Below are 23,894 nucleotides of genomic sequence, written 5' to 3' on the forward strand. Positions count from 1 at the left end.
CATGGCGACATGGTTTCAACAGTGATACTGTATTATCATCTTTGGTTCCAGCCTGCAAACCAACACGAAAAATTGCAAGGAACCTAATCTCGAAATCCAGCAAACTAGCCATCAAAGCAGCCAACAGAGCGCATTATTTCCAGCAAGAGAGCATGCAGGGTAGCCATCAGTGTTTCCATCACAGAAACAAGCACTGGTCTTTAGTTATGGGATCTGCTTTGTTTACTGTCTCCTCTCTCATGGTAAGTTTCCAGTTTGCGGTGCCTGTAATTGGTGTACCAACATCCACCTGGAGAAACCTGCAAAACCACAAAAAATCCAAGTAAAAATAGCCAGGCCCCAGGATCAAACCCTGCACCTCCCAGATATAAAGTGGGCGTGTTATGCACTATACGACTATGCTCGGTTGAAAATGTTATTTTATATTATAAGAAAGAATTGTTATGATAATTTATAGCTTTTATTAACAAGAATTTGTATATAATATACCAGTATATCAAACTATAACAGAAGAATACAAAGCTTTCACAAAAATTATGGAAAAGAAACAAAGGACTGCACTTATTTACACTTAATATTTGTCACAATAAAGATACGGTACCGTCAAATGGGGTGACATGGACCAGGTGTCTAATATGGACCGATTTGTATAAAGTTCGAATTTTTCAGAATTGCCATCATTGCTTACAGTTTGTATGCTGAGAATCACTTTGAAGGTGTTGTATTAGATGCTGATAATTTAATAGTATATTTTAGTTTCTAGTTGACAAAGGTTTTTTTAAATATTTTGATAGTTGACATTTTTAACCAAAAAAATTTTATAAACTTCTTATGTAGCTCTATGTTCCATTAAGTTACTGAATATTGGTCTATTGTACCCATAACCTCAACAAAGTTTCTCATAATACCTACAGAAAAAATATCAAGTCTACCGGTACCAACATTGTTTGGAACCAGGGGGAAATTTAAAATAAGTACAGTAACTGATGTAGGAAAACATGGACTGGTGTGGTCCGTGTTATCCTCCTATTTGTTTATCACTGTTTTCTCATAGATATTATTGTAAATGCTTTTTAATGCCCCAATGAAAGCTATTTATTGTTTCAAACACAAATCTAATTATATATTTTCAGATTAACATGCCCAGAAAGCAAAAAAATAAAAGTAGGATCATTTAGATATTGTGATTTTAGTGATGAAACTCTCTCCAAGACCTTGGAAGAACTAAAGAAGGGCATATCAGCACGGAGAGTTGCAGAGAAGTTCAATATTCCAAGCCATTAAGGGGATTGCAGACTGGCCTAATTGCAAGACCATCTGTATTTTCCTTGGATGAGGAAAGAATTATCACTGAGTGTGTTGCATTGTGTGCTGATTGGGGATTTCTTATTACTTCTTTTGATCTGAGACTCAGGGGCCCACTGTGGTGGGTATGGGAAGCGGCGACCCCGAGGTGCCTGAGCTACCCAGTGCCTGGGGTATAGCTGGGCCACCCTGTCTCCAGGGGACATAAATATGGAGGCCTGGTCCTCCAGGTTGGGGGTTGGGCGTGGGGTTGGCGACTCCACCCTGGAAAAAGAACATTGCTATGAAACTTCAAGGAAACGAATATAGCCGGACACGATTAATGGCGCAACCTGGCAAGAAAATGGATAAAGATTTGAGGCTAGCGACATAGAATGTACTCTCGCTGTATAAACCTGAAGCTCTTAAATTGCTATTGGGAAGGAAAGGAAGACCGAGATCAAGATGGATTGATAGAGTGGATGGTGATGCGAGAGCTCTTGGGATGAGAAATTGGAGGATGGTAGCTTTGGATTGCAATGGCTGGAGACGAGTCCTTGAGGAAGCCAAGACTCAGCAATGAGTTGTAGAGCTACTGATGATGATGATGATGATGATGATGATGATGATGATGATGATGATGATGATGATGATGATGATGATCTGAGACTAATAATTAAATCGTATTTAATAAGAGGGGCATACAAGTAAAGATTGGACTAGTAGCTTTTTAGGAAGACACAAAGATACTCTGACTGTACGTCTGTGTCAGAACATAAAACGAAGTAGAGCCATTGTTGATCAAGAAGTGGTAGGGAATTATTTCAAGGAACTGGAGACATCCTTGAAAGGTATGGCACCACATACAATTTTTAACTATGATGAGACAAACATCAGCGATGATTCTGGGTGCCACTAAGTCATAGCAAGAAGAAGCTGTAAACATTTGACTCATCTCAGTAATATTTTCTGGATCTGCCACTGTACATAGTTTATAAAGCAGAACATCTTTATGATTCTTGAACAAGTGGTGAGCCTACTGGAGCTCAATATAATTGGTCCAAGAACTCTTGGTTTAATATGGTAAATTTTTAAGACTGGTTTAACACAATAATCATACCCTATTTCAGATAATTCGATGGAAAGGAACCTAAAGTAGTGATTGGAGACAATTTAGCAAGCCATATCTCAATTATTGTTATCAGCAAATGTCAAAAAAGAAACATCCAATTTGTCTTGCTTCCACTGAACAGCACTCACTTATGCCAGCCTCTGGATGTAATCTTCTTCAATTTGTCCCCTGAATCGAGAAAAAGTAATTAAAAGGCTCCCCAAAGTAAAAAATGTGCCTGAAAATGGAGATTCTGGACAATGGAGTTCCAAGAATTCCTTATGGAGTCACGCAGAAAATAAACAGTTCCTCTGGGTAAAAGTGTTGATGAATCGATCTTCAAAACCACAAATACATCTGCACCAGCTGTTAATAGTAATGATGCCAAAAATCAGTCCAATAAGAAGAAAGGAAAGAAGACTACCACTGACTTGCTGAATCTGACTGATGATTCTGTCAACAATTACAGCATTCATGATTCGTCATCCTGTTTCAATAAATTGTCTGATGGAGAAAAGTCTACAATGGAGTTAGATGCTTCAGAAGAAGATTTGAATTTGTCACCAGAAGAAAAAGTCGAAGAAAAGAACATTTCAAAATATAGTTTTGCAATTGTCAACTTTCTTACTGAGAGTAAGATGCAGCAGAAAAAAACAGTTCACTGGTCAAGTAATGAAAAAGTCCACAGGCTCAAAAACTGTCACATTACAATTTTTTTTTCTTTTAATTTTTCAAAGTGTTGAAATGTGTATGTTTTTCCACCAGTGGATGATATTGCTGAAGTAAAAATTGACCAGATAGTTAGAATTGTGACGCCTCTTGATTCTAGGAGAGGTAGGCTAAATTTGTATTTCCGTGTGATCTGATTTAATCCAGTACTACAGTAGATAAAGTGTTTTTTTTATTCTTACTTTGTATGGAAACAAATGCGTTTTAAGAAGTTATTTTTATAGATATATTAATTTGTCCTACAGAATTTATCTGTAATATTAAATTCTGTAGGACAAATTAATATATCTATAATATTCTTTCAGCTAGCAGTGCATAATAACTGCGGGTTCCCGGCCAACAAGTCACTCAGCTGAGTGCGCTCCTATTATAATGGCAGTTGACATTGGATACACGTCAACATAAATATATGCGCATAACTTGGAGTCAGGCCACAAAGGGAAACATCGAAGGAGGAAGGTTCGAGCCAGTGCTGTGGATTGAATTTGGCGTAGCTCAGTGGTCAGAGCACTCGGTACGTAGAACCAAGTACCCGGGTTTGATCTCCGGCGCCAGAGCGAATTTTTCTCCTAAAATATTAAGTTACTTTGTGGTATACATTCCCTTACTAATGTCTGAAATGACTGTATTATGTAAAATATGTTCGTGGTTTAAGTTACCCATCCTTGGAGGTTAACTTGGACCATCCAGTTAATTACTGTTAATGTAAATTTGATTATCTAGATCTAAAAATAAGTAATCTGAATGTCTTGTACAAGTGCACACCTATAATTTTGTGTAATGTCTTTTTTAAATACGAAAATATATTTACCCCATTTGACGGTAGTTATTAACTTGTTAACATTAAGCATTGGTGTTAAATTTCAAAATTCTAATTTTACAACGATGTACGAGAGCACAAGCAGCTTGATTGTTGGCTCCACAATATTGCGATGAGGAGAATACTGTTAGAAGTTTCCCTTTCTGCTGCACCTACTCATGAAAAATTCAGAAAACATAATAGTAATTGGCCATGCTTTGGACATTCATTCTATAAATGTATCTACATTATTATAAGCAAATTAATTGTTATCAGATTACTTTGTGTGTGTGTATGTGTGTGTGTGTGTTTGTGTGTGTATGTATGTTTGTTTGTGTATGTGTGCTGCGTGTGAGCACGAATAACAAAATGCACATGGGCCCAACCACAAGCACCGCAACTTCCTTAGACAAAATTCTGAAAAAATATTTTTAGCAAACTTTTCACGGGCTTCCTGAAAGCTACAGAGGTGTGAAAATTATTAGAATAATCTTAATTTTTAAGTTTTTTTAATAGATCCTTCACAAATATTAATTGAATTGATGAATATTGGTATATATTACTATACTGATGTAGGATATATTTACTACTAACAATGCCGGAAAGCATTGTTGTACATTGGTATTTTTCTTATTTTACAATTGTTATGGGAATTCAGAAATTATTATATTATGTTGGCGGAATTGGAAACATAAAAAATTATATGCACAAAACAGATGTATACGTTCATTTGAACCTTCACAACAATGTAAACGCAAAGAACAATTTGTTTAAAGCATTTCTTAATTAATTTTTTATGTTTCCAATTCCGCCAACATAATATAATAATTTCTGAATTCCCATAACAATTGTAAAATAAGAAAAATATCAATGTACAACAATGCTTTCCAGCATTGTTAGTAGTAAATATATCCTACATCAGTATAGTAATATTATATACCAATATTCATCAATTCAATGAATATTTATGAAGGAACTATTAAAAAACCTTTAAAATTAAGATTATTCTAATAATTTTCACACCTCTGTAAGCATTGCAGTGGGCCTGTATGAGCCAGCCAGGCTTGCATCCGAAACCTGGGAAATGAGCTGATATGACATATCATTAATAAGACTGATAAGATGTCAATTTCAATACCTTCATATATTATATACTGTACATTTTACCTTTTCACACTAGCATGTGCGCTGTGCACCGCTGTTTCTGTTCTACCACCAATACAATGTTGTTGTTGTTGTTGTTGTTGTTGTTGTTGTTGTTGTTGTTGTTTTCTAATGCCAGGCGTTTGACAATAAAGTCATTTGACCTCTTGCACTCCAATATTTTTCAAAGATATTATCATGACTAGCCACTGAAGCACAGATTTTGAGGTGTTCCGAATCCATTTCTTGGTTTGAGTTGCACAATGGGCAGTTAGGGGACTGATATATTCCAATTTTATGCAGGTGTTTGGCCAAACAATCATGGCCTGTTGCCAATCTAAATGCAGCTACAGACGATTTTCGTGGTAAATCGGGAATTAATTGTGGATTTTGATGCAGAGAGTTCCATTTTTTCCCTTGGGATTGAGTTATCAAATTTTGTGTGTTGAAGTCTAAGTATGTAGATTTAATAAATCTCTTCACAGAGTAATACGTAGATTTAGTAACAGGTCTGTAAGTAGCAGTGCTGCCCTTCTTTGCTAAAGCATCCGCATTCTCGTTTCCCAGGATTCCACAATGGGATGGTATCCATTGGAATACAATTCTTTTATTGAGTGATAATAATTGAGAGAGCATTTTAGTTATTTCTGGTGTTTGAGATGAAGGTGTGTGTTTAGAGACGATTGATAGAATAGCTGCTTTGGAGTCTGACAATATAACTGCATTTCTAAATTTATTGGTGTGGCATAGAAGATTCCTGAGACATTCACTTATTGCAATGATTTCACCATCAAAACTTGTTGTTCCATATCCAAGAGATCTATAAAGTGAGAAGAGACAGCACGTAACACCTGCACCGGCACCTTGTTCTCTGAAGATCAAGGATCCGTCGGTGTATAAATGAAGCCAGTTTTGTGGAGGGTACCTAATATTAATTGTCTCTAAAGACAATTGTTTTAGTATTTCAGTGTTTACTTCTGATTTCAGTATTTCTTCTGTTAAATTTAGATTATATACCAATACAATGTATGCGCTCTATTATCCATCCCAAACAGTTTATTTTATTTTATTTACATTTAATCAGTGAGGGAAGTAGGGAAAAAACCAGAGGCAGTATGCTACTTCAAGATTTTCTCCTGGCATACCTCGATTTAAAAAAGGCATACCCCCTCCCTTACAACATATACATACATGATGTATACAATAAATTGTTTCGGTGCAATTAGTAATGCGAATCTTTGAAGCTTACGCAAAACATTAAATTTCTTAATAAAGTAATTTCAAGCTATTTCAGTTATTTACTAGATTATTTTGCAATGTCCATTGTGACTTATAATTTCAAATATCGTAATGTTATAGCTTCAAAGTGCCTTACTTAATTATTAATAAAAAGTGCAACAACAAAAATGACACAGTCACTAAATTGGCAACAATGGCCACCACAAGCTACAGAGCACAGCCTTCTATTCTTGAAATACTACCATTGTAAGTATTCCAGGTGCTGACTTATCCAATAAACATGTCTAAATACACGTTGAATACAGTTCTTGAATGCTGTGGTTTAGATTTGTGAAGCAAACAGATGGTACACTTTGCTGTGAAGAAATGTATAAATAAATGTTTGTGGATCATATTTTTTTCAGTGAGGGTATGTCATTCTTCACTAACGGTATGTTATTTGGCACAGAAACCAGTGGCGGTATTTCATACCGGCGCATACCGTCTCACTTCCCTCACTGCATTTAATTAAATATTATGAATACGATTAAAGTTCCTTTACATAATTCTAATGAAATTATAAATGTTTCATATAAGGAGTCAACAGTTTCTAATAATTTTATTCAGGATGGACATGATTCATATAACAGCAGGTAACTCTGATTTCTTATTATTGCGTCAAATGTAAAAACAGTTTTATTTTCCGAAAGCCTCAACCTAGTTTAGATTAGTGCAAGACACGTATAAGATTAGTAGCCTATCTGTTTCGAATTGTATTAAAAATTATAGACTATACAATGTATCCAACAAACGAAGAAATGGAAGTGTGGGAAGCTGTGGCTCCTATGGCGAGTTTCGGATAACAATGTTAATTGTAAGTGCCCTATGGTCAAAATTTTTACAGTGATCATTGATTCAGTATGGTAATAAATAAAAATCAATGTAACAGTTGCATGATCAGCTTTATATTAGTGTATTTTTTTATTATATTATGGGTACATGCTAAGTGATCATATATAATTTTTACAATAGAAGTTTTTAAAAACCTCCATTTATATCCTTTTTCATTTTGAAGTTAATTTATAAACTATTATTGATTCTCTTGAATTATTGTCACCACTCTTCTATATTTACTCATATTAGTTGCATACCATCACTTCCTTTAAAGCCATTTTAAACATTGCATTGCAGGTGTATATCTTTCTATGTAATGACTAGAGACGAGAATTTCATGCACTGTAAAATCCCAAAATATGCATGCATTTATGCACTATCAAACTATGAAACATGCACGAACAAGCAAATAATACATTAAAATATGCACTTTCATTTTTGTTTCAAATTTCTTATTTCATTTCACTTTTTTTTTTGCACAGTTAACAACTAACAATATGTTTAATTTATGAACTAGTGGATTTACTCGTGTTAAATATGAAATATCTGTCCGGCTTACAGCTGTTTCAGTGCTTCACGCACCATCATCAGAGCCTACTAGATCGCGGCGTCATCTCGAACTTCTCTGCCTGTTAGGAGGGTGTGTTTTATTGTTGGAAGGTGTTGAATTGTGGAGTCGAATAGTGTGTGTGTACTGAAATTGATCTGTGTGTTGAGGATTTGATCGGGGTGTGTTTTAGTGTGTTTGTATATTTCATATTGTTCCAGTGTGTTGAGTTTTTGGTTCTTGGGTTGTGTGTGTAGGATTTCCATGTCCGTATTTATGTTATTGTATGTATGGTTAGTAGTAGTACACACACAACCCAAGAACCAAAAACTCAACACACTGGAACAATATGAAATATACAAACACACTAAAACACACCCCGATCAAATCCTCAACACACAGATCAATTTCAGTACACACACACTATTCGACTCCACAATTCAACACCTTCCAACAATAAAACACACCCTCCTAACAGGCAGAGAAGTTCGAGATGACGCCGCGATCTAGTAGGCTCTGATGATGGTGTGTAAAGCAGTGAAACAGCTGTAAGCCGGACAGATATTTCATATTTAACACGAGTAAGTCCACTAGTTCATAAATTAATTATATTCAAGTGTTAAAAGTGGTATACGCAAGATTCAAAATGGAGTAACAATATGTTTTTGTAGGCAAAGACTGACCTATCTACATTGCAGGAAGTTATGGGTGCAAATTTGAACATATGTGTGACAGTGTCATTCAAATTTTCGCCACAAATAAACTTCACTAAACAAAAGAGTCCTTAGTCCGAGTTCGCGTTTATGACCCTGTCCAGTTTATTTTAAAAAAGTTTTGTAATGTTTTATAAAGAACAAGTGTCACAGAAAATATTCGGAAACAGAATAGCAATGCTTACAGGTACCTCTTTACTGCAATAATCGCAAAATACGAATCCTCATATGATCTAATAAAATTCTTTCCTTTAATCCACTGTGCAAGAATACACTTTTGGAACTTTTAATTGGAAGCATATTAGAACCACATTAACACACGCAAACAGAATAAACAAACTCATTAACCACTTACGAGGTTCACACACTGCAAAGACAGTTTAGCGAATGATTCCAATTTTAGAAGAATCTAAATTACTGCTAGTACTGGAAAAGGGAGAGAGAGAGAGTATTTACAACCTCCCTGAAAAAGGGTGCTTTTGATCTAAATTATTTGTCGGCAGTTTCCTTGAACCCTTTATATTTCCTCTCTACTATTCCCAAAATATTCAACGTAATAAATCCATTTATGACATGAAATCTGTAGAGGGTCGTCAGTAAAGTGTTGCAAAAGTGAACTTGCGTCCAAAGAAAGGCCCTCTAACATCTTATTGTGAAAATCTTAACATTTATTTAATTTTTCTGTTATTTCGTTTTTTTTTTTTTCTTTTCCTTCTCAATCCTGATTCCTGAAGCTAACACAAGGGACATAAAAATCGAGAAACTGAGGTGTCCATTCACAACCATTGAAACATGCATTTAAACTGAATTCAATGTATATTATATGCATGATTAAGCTAAAAACTGCTTAAATATGCATTATGCATGTTTTTATCCCCAAAAAGGCCAAAACATGCAAATATGCACGGGAAAAGTGCACATATTTGGAACCGGAAAGTAATGAAATGGATACCGGTAAGTATTAAGTTTGAGCTGTGTCCTATGTTCCTATAAAAACATGAATTTGCACGGAATTCTCGTCTCTAGTAATGACACAAGAATTTGTTGGTGTGCGCACGTGCGTCTATATGTGTGTGTGAAAGAGTAGTGAGGGGAGAGTGAGATACTTTGACGACTGCACCTTGGTTTGCAGTGATCACAGTGTTCAGAAAGTCGAGGGCGCCATCTGCACATTCCAGCATATTGTGAGACTTCCAGATGGACTCGCTTCTGCCATGTTGTTAGCAGCTTTGGTACAAATTTCGCAGACACTCTTCACATGGCCATATTCTCTTAAAGTGGGATGTATCGAACCAATTAGTATCCACATCTCCTCCATACTTTCTTGGATGGTGACCTGATGATTCTGTATGACCAAATTCTCCACTTAGTCAATCACCTTGTCTTTTGGTTTTTCGAGGGGCTACCAGAATGTGGTTCGCTCTCCACCGATATGCGGCCATATTTGAAGCAGTTGTACCGCTCCTTTATTTGTGTGATGCTCATTACATCGTCTCCTAAAGCCTGCTGAATCTTTCGAATGGCTTGCACATGAGCATCACCAAGCTTATCGCAAAATTTGATGCAATACCGCTGCTCAAGTTGTTCCATTATTTCAGGGCAAGTGAAAATCGCTATACACACTCACCCATAGGCTGGCTGTCAGTGACTGATGCTGTCTGCAGACGGGAAAGAATTCACCCATGCGTATGAAGATGTCCTACACCCCTACACCTCTCGTGCTTTCTATGCTTCCACGAAAAAAAAATTATATTGGATTTAAAACTTAGTTGAAACTTTAAAAATACTGTACCGGTATTATAATTTTAAAGAGGTTATATACCTTAATATACGGGTCCCATTTCGACACTGGTGTGGTGTCATCTTCATACTGCTGCTCTAGCTGATCTTGATTTCCGGTGTTTGCATTCGTCAGTTGTAAGGGTGGTGATGTGTTGTTCTTATGGTGGGAAGTGGTTGTTTGTTTGTCATGTATTATGATATCGAATGTATAGCTATTGAATTGTAATTGTGTATTAGTGTTTTTGTATATTTCGTATTGTTCTAATATGTTTAACTGTGGACTTTTTGGTGTGTTGTGTAGTATTTCCATATCTGTTTCTATGTTAGGAATCGTGATTGTTGTTGGTAATATGTTCTGCGTAATTTGATGTGATGTAGGGTTCAGTTATAACTTTAATGTGTTGATTGTATCTTTATACATCTTGATTACACAACTTTTAACACTTCGGAAAACGTATTAATTGTCTTTATTGTGTTAAATTTTATATTATCTTGTTAACATGGCCAATAGCAGGCTGAAACATGTTAACAAGGTAATATAAGATTTTGACACAAGAGAGACAAATAATACGTTTTCTGTCAAGATAAGCCTTGTTTCTAAGCTCATTCCTTATTTTCCGCGCTCCCAATATAATTGCTCAAAAGAAGAACCTGATGAAAGATTTACTAGGAGGCTGGAGATCTACACCAGCCGTAAGACAGGGTAAACTCCAAATTGGAGGACCAAAACTTGACTTAACTAAAAACTCTTGGATTTGGAAAGGAGAACTTTAAGATGGATAACTTGACTCTGACGGCCATGAAAGCTACTAACCACTCTGTAGATGTGAATAAAATTAAATGAATAGTTGCACAGTACCTGAAATCCTGTTTGCTGCATCTCATGTGCTCTAATAACATGAGAAAGATTGTTGACCATAAGAAAATGTTCCAAAGCCTCCGTATTCCATACATGGGCTGTTCCTCTCCGTGTATTTGTTGCAAACCCTTCATTAGCTATAAGTTCCATTCTAAGAGGTTCTGGAATTTTCCCATCACTGAGGAAACAAAATATTTGGTGAACATTAATCTATCCACTACATACTATTCAAACATATATTTTTTTAATAAATAGTTACGTATTACAATCCTGTTCTTTCTGAGCTTTATAATGCTATGGTTTGACATAAAATTCCTGATGTAATTGCATGATTTAGTGAAAGTGGTCATGCTAAAAAATTTAAAATACTGATGTCTGTGTATTACAAAAGGATCTAAAATACATTTAAAATTGCAAGCCTCATCCAGATCTCAGATGTTCTTCAAACTGTCAGATAATATCCTGTGTAATTTCTATAAAATAAACAAAGAAGAAATACCAATCTATATCACAGACAAACTCATTGCTAAAACTCCAGTTGTGAACGAAATTCCTCCATGAAAATGGGTGATTCCAGAACATAGCATACAAATTCCAAGAAATCATTCCAAAAATGATCCTCCATATATTCTTAAGTTAGATACCATGGAACTACTCTGCAGCACATATAAAGATCACCTTCAAATTTACACAGATATATCTCTAAATCCTAATAATGGGACATCAGAATCAGGGTATTGTATTCCAAAATATCAAGAAAGTTACTTCATACATGTTCATCCTCTTCCAGTCTTGACACTGAATTGCTAGCTATTGATGCTACTCTTCAGTGTGTTACTCAAATTTCAGAAAAAAAAAATCTATTTGCATACTTTCCGGCTATATTTAATATAATCAAATATGTACCAAACCTATATGTACATAGAATTATTCCAATTCAGAAACAACTAAGTAAACTAAAGCAACTCCAAAAGTAAATAACATTTCAATGGATACCTAGTCATTGTGGTATACCTGGAAACAAGAAAGTTGATAATATTGTAAAACAGGCAACATATTTGCAATCAAGACCTCTTCAAGTGATATCATTCATTCATTCATTCATTCATTCATAGTGTTCTGCCCAAGTGCAGGTCTTTCACTGCAAACTCAGCATTCTCTAATCTTTCCTATTTTCTGGCTTCCTCTTAGTCTCTGCATATGATCCATATATCTTAATGTCGTCTATCATCTGATATCTTCTTCTGCCCCGAACTCTTCTCCCATTCACCATTCCGTAATATTAATTTTAACTCCAATTTTTAATAATTTCCTCAGTGCATCTATATACACAGTGTTCATTAACTTGTTCATGGTACGGTACCGGTACAGTATAGATTTAGGCTACCATACCGGTCTCAAGTAAGTCTTCATTCATAACAACATGCATTTGTACAAATAGGTTGTGTATTTTTGTACATTCAGATATTTAATTTTTTTCTTACATCATACTTTTTTTTTTTTTTTGACTGTATAAATCATAGTTTGTCTATCGGTGTTTTTAAATGTTCCTAGTTTGACTTAAACATGACTTTTTATGTCGAAAACATTTGTCATTAACTATTATATGATAATATTTTTTATAATTAGATAAACCTATGTATGATAAGTTACAGACACTTTCAAATAAAGCTTACTGATGTTATTAACTTATCGGAACCAACATGCCAATAGAGATTGTACAATGAAGAAATTTGGTTTTTGTTTCTAATGGAGACCTATTATTAATTATTGCGCTTGAAATTTGCGAGGTTGATGATAGCCCTTCCCGATACAATATGGACACGATCAAACATCGCAATTGACCTTCTAGCCATAGCAAAAGTGCAGACAACACGAGTAGTGTACTTTCTTCCTGTTGTTATGACTGGAACTGATCGGCATCTTACCTGCTCCGTTTGATAGTTATGGCTCGTGCATGGTTGTTTACATCTTTGTGCAGGTTTAGTGACATCTATGAATAATCTAAGGGGCTATGTTATTGATGCAATATAAACATTCAACGTCAAGGTTCAGGAACTTCTGGGACCAAGGTGATGCAAAACTTTTTTTGATGTGTGTGGATGCATAACACATGAGGTGACGATGACAATAATGATAAAAAAAGAAAGAAAATTCTACTAATTAGAAACAAAACGAACTATTATCTGTGCATTTCGAACTGATGGCTCAAGGTCAAGCAATGGACTGCATTTACCACGCATGCTTACCCCAACTGGGCCGTTCTCCTCAACTAAAGTCAGCTGGGACAGCCAGAATTACCAGTGCTTCAGTTCACAGTTTTCAGTTCAGTGATTCATGCGTGGTTTGTACTTTTGTACGTGACCTTGATCCACCAGTTTGAAATGCACACATAATAGCTTGTAGGCTATATTAAGCTCCCTAAAGTACTGGTAATTCAAGCAGAAGACATCTAATTTTTACTGTACTGTAACTTCAGACATAAATAAAATTCAGGGGAGAATGCTAGTCACGAAAGTTAGGCTTGCTCTTTTATTCATAGAGGAAGATGGGAGGATATAATAATTCATAATTACCGGTAATAAAAATAATCAGACCGACATAAATAATTTATTTTATAATTATGAAATCATTATGAGTCATGGTTCATATTCGCTTATGAGATGTAGAAGTTCGATACGATATACTTTAACAAACATGGCCAAAAAAACAGTTTACAGTATTTAGTTCGACCCTGCCAACCAATACATACTGTATTGTTGTATTGAGCTGCACCGAACGAGCGCATATATTCTCTATAATGTCTGTCTTCTCTTGAATAGTCCTTCGGGAAAATGGATTTAATAATAAGGTTTCAATAACACACAATTCCGAACTCATTACAATACTTCAAATTAATGTTTAAGAATTAATAATACATGTAGCAGCTAACACATGCATTCCATTCATACAATTACATTGCAATCGCAAATCGCTGTCAATACTGCTCTATGTAACGTTAAATAGTCGTTGGTGTAGCTCTCGGACCAGAGCTTCAAACAACACATAACAGAAGCATATGCGCCTAGGACGGACTAAGGAGGAAGGCACTTGCGCGCGCATCATATTCTCGCTATTTCTACGTCTTTCCTGTAGCTCTGAGAAACGAGCAAGTGTTGCGATACTTGCAGTGTAAACCTGCGGATGGTATTACGTCTATACAATATTCCAAAAATTAAAATAAATTTTAATGTACATAATCCCATTTTGAGAAATACACATTCTACGAAAATATTGGGCTTGCTCAGCAAGCATAGCATGCCCTGAGAAATCGCCCCTGATAAAATTTATTTCAAAACATTCACTTACCCGTACCAGTATGTTAAAAATAAGTATACTTTAACACCTTCAACTGAAGTCTTCATACTTTCGAGATCAGTGTTCTTACCTGATGGGATCATTCCACATCAGTTCCCAAGCTAGAGCACTCTGCTCATCTGGAGTATTTAGTGGACATGGGATGGAGTTGATCACATTTACTAATGGACATAACCACGGTGGAGGAATACCACCATGGCAGCAGAACACCTGATACGATATGAAAAAGAGAAACTGATATAATTCTTAAGCTTTGTTTTATAGATGGATGTTGGACTGCTATTTACGTTACAGGTAATTAAAAATTGTGGTCAGTGTGATTTCATGTCTGAAATATTGTGCTATTGATCATAAATAATTTCATTTCTGTTTTTGCCTAAAGTTTTCAAGTGCAGAGCATTTTGTCAGATGACCTCCTTCATAATTGAATTTTCCTCTTCACACAAACACAAACTGGAGTCGAATAAATAGATATTCTATGCAAGTGAGGAGCCAAACAATCATGTTCAGTAATTAAGCTGAACCTAGCTACCGCTTCTTGTCTAGGTGATCCTAGCACTGGAGTTTTAATTATGGATGACCAGATGACCATTATTTATTTATATTGTCAGCATACCATTTGTATTTAATGTCAGTTTATATTGTAGCAGAAGATACAAAATCTGCAGAAATGAAATTAATAAGCATACATTATGGCACCAACTTTATGAACTATGCCAATTTCTATAAACTGATTGATATGCTTAAAAATGGTAAAACAAGTGTTGTAGCTGAAGAACGCCCAAAGAAGAAAGTCAAGTTTCAAGATGGACACTTGAAAATAATATTGATAAGATGTAAGACAGTTTTTTTTAGTAGGTTATTTTATGACGCTTTATCAACAGCTTTGGTTATTTAGCGTCTGAATGAGATGAAGGTGATAATGCCGGTGAAATGAGTCCGGGGTCCAACACCGTAAATTACCCAGCATTTGCTCATATTGGGTTGAGGGAAAACCCCGGAAAAAACCTCAACCAGGTAGCTTGTCCCGACCGGGAATCGAACCCGGGCCACCTGGTTTCGCGGCTAGACGTGCTAACCGTTACTCCACAGGTGTGGACTGTAAGACAGTAACTATTCAACTAAAAATTTATATAAGTGTTAGAACTGCGCATTCAATTGACCATAACAGTCTAATTATCATAAAACTTGTTCAAGATGAGTCCTGAAGGAGCTTACAGATGAAGAAATGAGACTGAATCTGAAGTATCGTTGTTTAGTGAAGAAAATGAGCTTCTGGAAGAGATAATGACGTGTGATGAAATATGGTTATGTCCTGGTCTATCAGCCACATCTCACTATTTATCTAGCCCAGATAGTAGGGCTACAACATTTCGAGCTGAAATCCAAGATTAGAGCAGGAAGTGGAGGCATCCTTTCTTACCTGTTGAGAAAACTTCAAAATCTGAACCATCTGCAGGAAAAGTAATGGTAACTCTATTTTGAAATACCAAAGGGGTAATTGACAGGGTTTGGAATTGAATGGGTTACATCAGGTTCTTGTCTGTGCGGATGACGTGAATATGTTAGGAGAAAATCCACAAACGATTAGGGAAAACACGGAAATTTTACTTGAAGCAAGTAAAGTGATAGGTTTGGAAGTAAATCCCGAAAAGACAAAGTATATGATTATGTCTCGTGGCCAGAATATTGTACGAAATGGAAATATAAAAATTGGAGATTTATCCCTCGAAGAGGTGGAAAAATTCAAATATCTTGGAGCAACAGTAACAAATATAAATGACACTCGGGAGGAAATGAAATGCAGAATAAATATGGGAAATGCGTGTTATTATTCGGTGAAAAGCTTTTGCCATCTAGTCTGCTGTCAAAAAATCTGAAAGTTAGAATTTATAAAACAATTATATTACCGGTTGTTCTATATGGTTGTGAAACTTGGACTCTCACTTTGAGAGAGGAACAGGGATTAAGAGTGTTTGAGAATAAGGTTCTTAGGAAAATATTTGGGGCTAAGAGGGATGAAGTTACAGGAGAATGGAGAAAGTTACACAATGCAGAACTGCACGCATTGCATTCTTCACCTGACATAAGTAGGAACATTAAATCCAGACGTTTGAGATGGGCAGGGCATGTAGCACGTATGGGCGAATTCAGAAATGCATATAGAATGTTAGTTTGGAGGCCAGAGGGAAAAAGACCTTTGGGGAGGCCGAGACATAGATGAGAGGATAATATTAAAATGGATTTGAGGGAAGTGGAATATGATGATAGAGACTGGATTAATCTTGCACGGGATAGGGACCAATGGTGGGCTTATGTGAGGACGGCAATGATCCTGCGGGTTCCTTAAAAGCCATTTTGTAAGTATGTGTTGTTGTAAAGGGATAATTTACTGTTAATTTTTTTGCAGGTTCGTCATATTCTGAATAGTGAGTATTACATCTTCCTTCCTGAGAAACAAAGTGAGTTCATCCATTTAATGATGTCCTTGCTGTACTCATAACATATTTTAATGCATTGCAACATTAGACTTGGAGATCCTGCCATACAGCCCAGATCATACACTGTCAAACTGTCACATGGTCCATGATAATAATGGAGTAGAAACAAAAATGCAAAACTGGTTTTGACATAATGATGAAGATTCTTCTCTACCCAAATTAGATACAGTAGCTTAACGAGTCAAAGTCAGGATAAGAGAAGAAAGTGAAATAGGGAGAGGAGTACGACAAGAATGCCCTTTGTCACTTACCCTGTTCAACATCTACTCGAAGTATTTAGTGAACAACTGTTTTCAGAACATGGGAGGGGAAATAGTAGGAGAAAGAATAAAGTGCATAAGATTTGTTGATGGTATGGCGTTGTTAGCAGAAGAAGAGGGATATGTTACTGGAGCTAAATGACATCTGTGAGCAGTATGGGATGAAGATAAATGCAAACAAGACGAAAATCATGGTTATTGGAAGAAAACTAAAAGGTAAACGTGCAAATTCTAAATGAAACAGTAGGAAGTGGATACTTCATATAGGTACTTGGGATGTACTATAAGTAGTAACATAAGCTGCTGCCAGGAAGTCAAAAGGGGGATAGCAATAGCAAAGGAAGCTTTTAATAGAAAAAGGAACATCTTCTGCGGAACTCTGGAAAAAGATGTAAGAGACTAGTGAAGAGTGGCATTGTATGGGGCTGAAACATGGATATTACGACGAAGTTCAGAGAAGCATTTGAAATGTGCTTATGGAGAAGAATGGAGTGTGTGAAATGGACAGACTTAATAAGAAATGTGAAGTGGGTGAAGAAAGAATGATCTTTAGACTTCTCAGGAAGAGAAAAAGAAATTGGTTGGGTCACTGGCTGAGAAGAAATGCCTACTGAAGGATGCACTGGATGAAACAGTGAACAGGAGAAAAGTTCTGTGCAGAAGAAGATATCAGGTGATAGACGACATTAAGATATATGGATCATATACGGAGACTGATGATAATTTTAAAAGAAATAGGAATTAATTATAGAGAAAGAATAATTATCTGTAACTTATATAAGGAGCAGATAGCAATAATCAGCTGTGGAGAAATGCAAGAAGAAGCTAAAATAACAAAAGGTGTACGACAAGGGTGCAACATGTCACCAATCCTTTTTAATGCATATATTGAACAAGCCATTAAAGAAATCAAATAACATACAGACAATGGGGTGAAAATTCAAGGAGAAAAATGGAGTATGTTAAGATACGCGGATGATATCGCGTTGCTGGCAGAAAATAAACAGGATCTTGGAAAAGATGTTGGAAAAAATGGAACAAATTTTAGAATCATATGGAATGAAAATAACTTAAATAAGAGAAAAACCAAAATTTTGGTATGTGGAGAAAAGGAACAAACAAAAACGCAAATTAAATCAGAAGATCAAATGTTAGAAGAAGTTAAAGAATGTAGTTATCTAGGCTCCAAAATTACAAAAGATGGAAGAAGTGTTAGAGAGATAAGAAACAGAATTACTTTAGCAAAATTAGCATTCAGCAAGAAAAAAACACTGTTAATATCAAAAAACATACCAATAGACTTCTGTAAACACTTTTTGAAGTCGTATGTATAGAGTTTAGCATTATACCACTGTGAAGCTTGGACAATCACCAAAGAAGAAATGTGGTGCTATAGAAGAATGCTGAAAGTAAGTTGGATCACTAACGAAAAAATATTGAATAGAATAGGACATAAAAGAGAAATTATGTATACAATTCAAAAGAGAAGACATTCACTTTTAGGCCATCTAATTAGAAATCATCATCCAGTTGTCAAAATAATAGAAGGACAAATAGAAGAAGGAACAAAAAGGGACGCCCATGGATAAACTACCTTTCAAATATTAAAGAAGATACCAGATGCTCCACATATCAAGAAGTGAAAAGACTTGCCATGAATAGGGACGCATGGAGAGCTGTTACAAGCCAGTCGCAAGATTGAAGACTGCAGAAGAGAGATACGGAGACTAAGAGGAATGGAGAAAGTAGGAAAGGTTGAATAATGCTTGGTTTGCAGTGAAGGACTTAATCTTGGGCAGAAAACTATGAATGAATGAATGAATGAATGAATGAATGAATGAATGAATGAATGAATGATAGGAAAAATGTATTTGGCTACTTGTTTGAGGGGAGGGGAGACAATTACGGTACATTGAAAAGTGACAGAAGTTACATATACCGGTATGTATTTTTAAATAAATACCAGTATGTAGTTTATTATTTAGATTTGCGTCTTCATTTATTTAGTACTCAGTTAATATGACAATAATTAGTGTTGTGAAAAGTTGTGTGAAAATTGTTGTATAAGTACATTTGGGAGGAAATCAATATTTCATGTCAGAAATCACTATCGGATTCATTGAATTACTAGGCACTAATATACAATAACCTGAACGTGATATACAACGGTAGTTTAACACGTAATGCTAGTAGTAAAATGTTGGTTATGTAACCTATGGAATTCCGTTATTCTTTAACTTCAGGTGTTACTAAGTTACTAAAATAATATTTTAGATCAGAGGATAATTTACAGAGAGGATTATATACATTAAATAAAATATTAAAAGATTTTGGGATGGAAATTTCAGCACAAAAATCAAAAGTAATGGCATTTTTAGGACAAGACCCAGTCAGAAGTAAGATAATACACAATAACCAATGCCTCGAACAAGTACAAAATTTCAACTATCTGGGTTGTGAAATACCTTATCAAAATGAAAAAAGATGTGAACAAGAAAATTACCAAATTTACAAAAATTCTAGGAATAATAAACAATGCATTAAAAGCTAAATTAGTACAAAAATCTACAAGAATAAAAATATATAATACACTAGCATTACCCTCCCTTTTATACGGAAGCGAGATTTGGACATTAAAGAAAAAAGACATGAACAGAATCAAAGCAACGGAAATGAAATTTTTCAGGAGGACAGCAGGATATACTCTTTTAGACCGAAAAAGGAATGAAGAAATTTTAGAACAATTAGAAGTAGAGTCAGTAGAAGAAAAAAATCAACAGATACAAATTAAATTGGCTAGATCATGTAAGGAGAATGGAAAATTCAAAAATCCCAAAAATTATGATGCAGTATAAACCTAGAGGGCATCATCGACCAGGAAGACCTTTTAGAAGACTGGTTGATGGGGCCGAAACAGGTCTACAGAGGCCTAATTCGTGAAGGATGATGATGATGATGATGATGATGATATTTCTTCAATTGTTGCTTACATAAGTGAAAGTCCAGCCCACTCTGAAGCAGCTATGGTAGATTTCATTCAATGAAACTATTGTTAGCACATATTTACAACAATCTGTGTGAATATATCTTTGATATTCAAATTTTCTAGTACCGGTACCTACATTTTATTCTGAATTGCTGTAGTTACGTCCTTATCTAGGAATACACTTTGTTACGAATTATCCAATTAAATAGTATCGTAATTAATTTTGGTTCAAAGCAGGCACTTCATGCTACCAAATATTTGACTTCAACATTGGCTAAAGAAAACTGAAAATTCGTTATAGTTCCAAATCCAACCACATTAAATTTTGTAGCCAAAGGTGTACAGAAATACTTCACACAGGCAAAATAAGGAAAAAGAAAATCTCTACATATGACAGAAGTTAGAAAACTGAAATTGAGCTCATTGTGAAAGTTCTTTACCTTACGATCAATAACAGCCGCAAATGGCATGTGGTCAAACACTTCGTTGACAGCTTCCCACACCCGATTGCCCAAAACTTCTCCGAATTTGTTAATACATTCACTGAAAGGGAACATAGAACATGTATAACAATTTTATTATTGAGTATAAATGCATTTTCATTGTTTGGATATAGGTCTACACTTTTAAAACTTGTATAATCACTGATTAACTTTATAACTTCTTTACTGTCCGACTAGAAGCCTAGGCTAGACTTCGGACAATAAAAAGTACAACTTCGAAACTAGTCAGCCAGATAATTTTCTAAGGTTAACGCAATAAAGAAGATATAAAGTTAATCAGTGTGTATAAATGCATTTTAATTTTATATCATGAAAAAATCTACACAAAAATTTACATTGGCTGCAAAAGGGTATCTGTCGGATACAGGGGGGAGAGCCATTAATCCTTCCCATTGAAGGCTTTAAGGAACCAACCTGGACAAATACCCAATGTCCTATCCCTACCTTCCCGTGGTGCAGCTGTTAGTAAGCATAATTTTACGACTGAACTAAAGGGAGAGGCTACTCATCCATTAGCACTGGTCAGCTTGATGAGTTAATGACTGAATTTGGTATAATTTTCCTCTATCCAATACCTAATTCTCTCTTTACCCTTTCCTATCCAGTCCTCTGACTGAACTCTTACTTTCTTCAATCCCGACGGCATTAGAACATTCGAGGCCTAGGAGTTCATTTCCCTTTCCTTCCTCCTCTTTCTACTTTTCTGTTCCTAGTGCTGACCTGCTATGGCACTAAAATCGTCCTCCAGTGGCTTAAGGAGGGAAAGCTGGTGATCAACAAGATCTCCCAGCTAGGTCCAATGGACCCGTCGACCAACAGCAGGTGTGGTCCTCTAGACATTCTGGGGGTTGTGTGTGAATGAAGTAGCCACCAAAACGTTAAAATATGGTGTTTACTTAAATCGGCTACAACTTGCCATTTAACCACTCCAATCCCAAGGGAAAAAATGGAACTCTCTGCATCAAAATCCACAGTTAATTCCCGATTTACCACGTAAATCGTCTGTAGCTGCATTTAGATTGGCAACAGGCCATGATTGTTTGGCTAAACACCTGCATAGAATTGGAATATATCAGTCCCCTAACTGCTCATTGTGCAACTCAAACCAAGAAATGGATTCGGAACACCTCAAAATCTGTACTTCAGTGGCTGGTCATTATAATATCTTTGAAAAATATTGGAGTGCAAGAGGTCAAATGACTTTATTGTCAAACGCCTGACATTATAAAACAACAACAACAACAACAACAACAACAACAACAACATTGGATACATAGTCTTAAACATAAAATACCATAATTAAAAATATATGGATTACAAGTAGGTATATAGCAAAATTTCCTCTTTATTTACATTCCTTCCATGAAAATTCAAGTTTTGTTATTGTACCATTTTTCTTCTTTTCTTCTTCAAAAGCCCATGGCCTTTTCCAAATGAAAAACTGGGTCAAAGTACCTGTAATATTCATGGTTTTCCTCGTCCTGTAAGTAAGGTGTCCTAAACAATTCAAAACGATTTTCTCTGTTAGCAGACTGGTTTCATTTTGAACAAAAATAAATTTACAAATGTATCATGAACCTAAACCGCTGACAAAAAAAATCATTCAGATGTAGTAAAGTGCCAGTAAAAGAATTATTATGTTGAAATAAATTAAACTGTTTAAACTAACTTTATTAAATTTAAGAGAATAAAAAATTAATTATTGTACATCATAAGCATATACCACAATCTTCTCCTTGTCACTACACATTTCCTAATGTTCAGCACATGTCGAGTACATCTTACTTTCTCTTAATTTTTTTAAATGTCTGCTCCTGTTTCAGCAATTTCAGTTAGGATGGATTTAGTTATTTAATCATTTTGTGAATTTTGATTTTGTTTTCCCTTTGTAGCTATTTACTTCACACTGATAGATCTACCAGTACTATGTTGCATTTGCTGCTTTGTTAACTAATATTCCTTTCTACTCAGTTTCTACTCATTTCAATAACGTATTTGCTGGGAAGAAAGTCAGCCCTGGCATGGAGCAAATATTCGTTATTTAGTGCTGCCACCTCGAATAGAGTTGTGAACTGAATAGCATGGATAAGATCTTTCCCCTTGCTCTTTGCACCACCGTGAAGCTCCATCGAATGGATTACAGAACACTTCTGCGCATGTCCATACAGAGGGAGTTGGCAATGGTTCGAATGACAAGGATATGTACAGTGTATAGCTATACAGCAGTGCATGAGCGGCCGAACAGTATTGTTACTCTGACACTGTGTGGCACGGTAGTTCAAATCGATGTTCTGCTGGATTCACTCCATGAGAAATCCATATTTTTTATAATATTTGTGATGTTATAGTGCTCTGAATGTAAGTTAAAAAGAAGATTTAATTATATTTTATTTAGACAGTGCCATGGCACGGGGGCACTACCCCTAAAGATGCCTCTCTATGTAAGTAAAAATGAGAATACCCTACCCGCCTAATGTGCAGTCCCTGTAAATATGTGGTTTATACATGGTTCCTTGAAGAGCGTCTTGTCGGTGTCTTACCATAATAATAATAATAATAATAATAATAATAATAATAATAATAATAATAATAATAATAATAATAATAATAATGATAATAATAATACTAATAATAAGATGAATATTATTTTATTTATTATTATTATCATTATTATTATTAATATTATTATTATTATTATTATTATTATTATTATTATTATTATCATCTTCGTATCCCTGAACAGAGGGTATGTATGCTACTAAAAATAAAGAATAAGTACATTACAGCCTTGATGGTCGTTGGTTGATACCATAGTGAGTAGTAGTAAATGATGGAAGATGAGTTGCAGTTGGTGACAGGTGGTGAGTAAGTTAGCAGTGGGTGATGGAAGATGAGTTGCAGTTGGTGACAGGTGGTGAGTAAGTTAGCAGTGGGTGATGGAAGATGAGTTGCAGTTGGTGACAGGTGGTGAGTAAGTTACTAGTGGGTGATGGAAGATGAGTTGCAGTTGGTGACAGGTGGTGAGGAAGTTAGCAGTGGGTGATGGAAGATGAGTTGCAGTTGGTGACAGGTGGTGAGCAAGTTAGCAGTGGGTGATGGAAGATGAGTTGCAGTTGGTGACAGGTGGTGAGTAAGTTAGCAGTGGGTGATGGAAGATGAGTTGTAGTTGGTGACAGGTGGTGAGTAAGTCAGCAGTGGGTGATGGAAG

The 23,894-nt window shown here is 35.6% G+C and overlaps 1 protein-coding gene across 1 annotated transcript; it reads right to left on the minus strand.

Annotated features, from left to right (window-relative positions):
• Window positions 1–266: 266 nt before the first annotated feature.
• On the minus strand, window positions 267–23,193 carry LOC138702138 (protein phosphatase 2A catalytic subunit B-like). Its single transcript, XM_069829747.1, has 5 exons — window positions 23,153–23,193; window positions 20,624–20,726; window positions 14,507–14,646; window positions 11,080–11,257; window positions 267–1,569 (listed from the first exon to the last, which is right to left on the minus strand). The coding sequence occupies exons 1-5, from the start codon at window positions 23,191–23,193 to the stop codon at window positions 1,411–1,413; spliced, it is 621 nt and encodes a 206-aa protein (XP_069685848.1). The 3' UTR covers window positions 267–1,410.
• Between the last annotated feature and the right edge of the window lie 701 nt (window positions 23,194–23,894).

The sequence above is a fragment of the Periplaneta americana genome, chromosome 6, assembly GCF_040183065.1.
Source record: "Periplaneta americana isolate PAMFEO1 chromosome 6, P.americana_PAMFEO1_priV1, whole genome shotgun sequence".
Classification (NCBI taxonomy): domain Eukaryota; kingdom Metazoa; phylum Arthropoda; class Insecta; order Blattodea; family Blattidae; genus Periplaneta; species Periplaneta americana.

What these genes read in the sequence shown, in the direction of transcription:
- LOC138702138 (XM_069829747.1), bottom strand. Translation starts at nt 23,193, where the DNA reads ATGTATAAACCACATATTTACAGGGACTGCACATTAGGCGG. An exon ending in ATGTGGAATGATCCCATCAG is followed by an intron (nt 11,258 to 14,506) that starts GTAAGAACACTG and finishes TTGTTTCCTCAG; the next exon opens with TGATGGGAAAATTCCAGAAC. An exon ending in TGCAGCAAACAGGATTTCAG is followed by an intron (nt 1,570 to 11,079) that starts GTACTGTGCAAC and finishes TTCTTTTTCCAG; the next exon opens with GGTGGAGTCGCCAACCCCAC.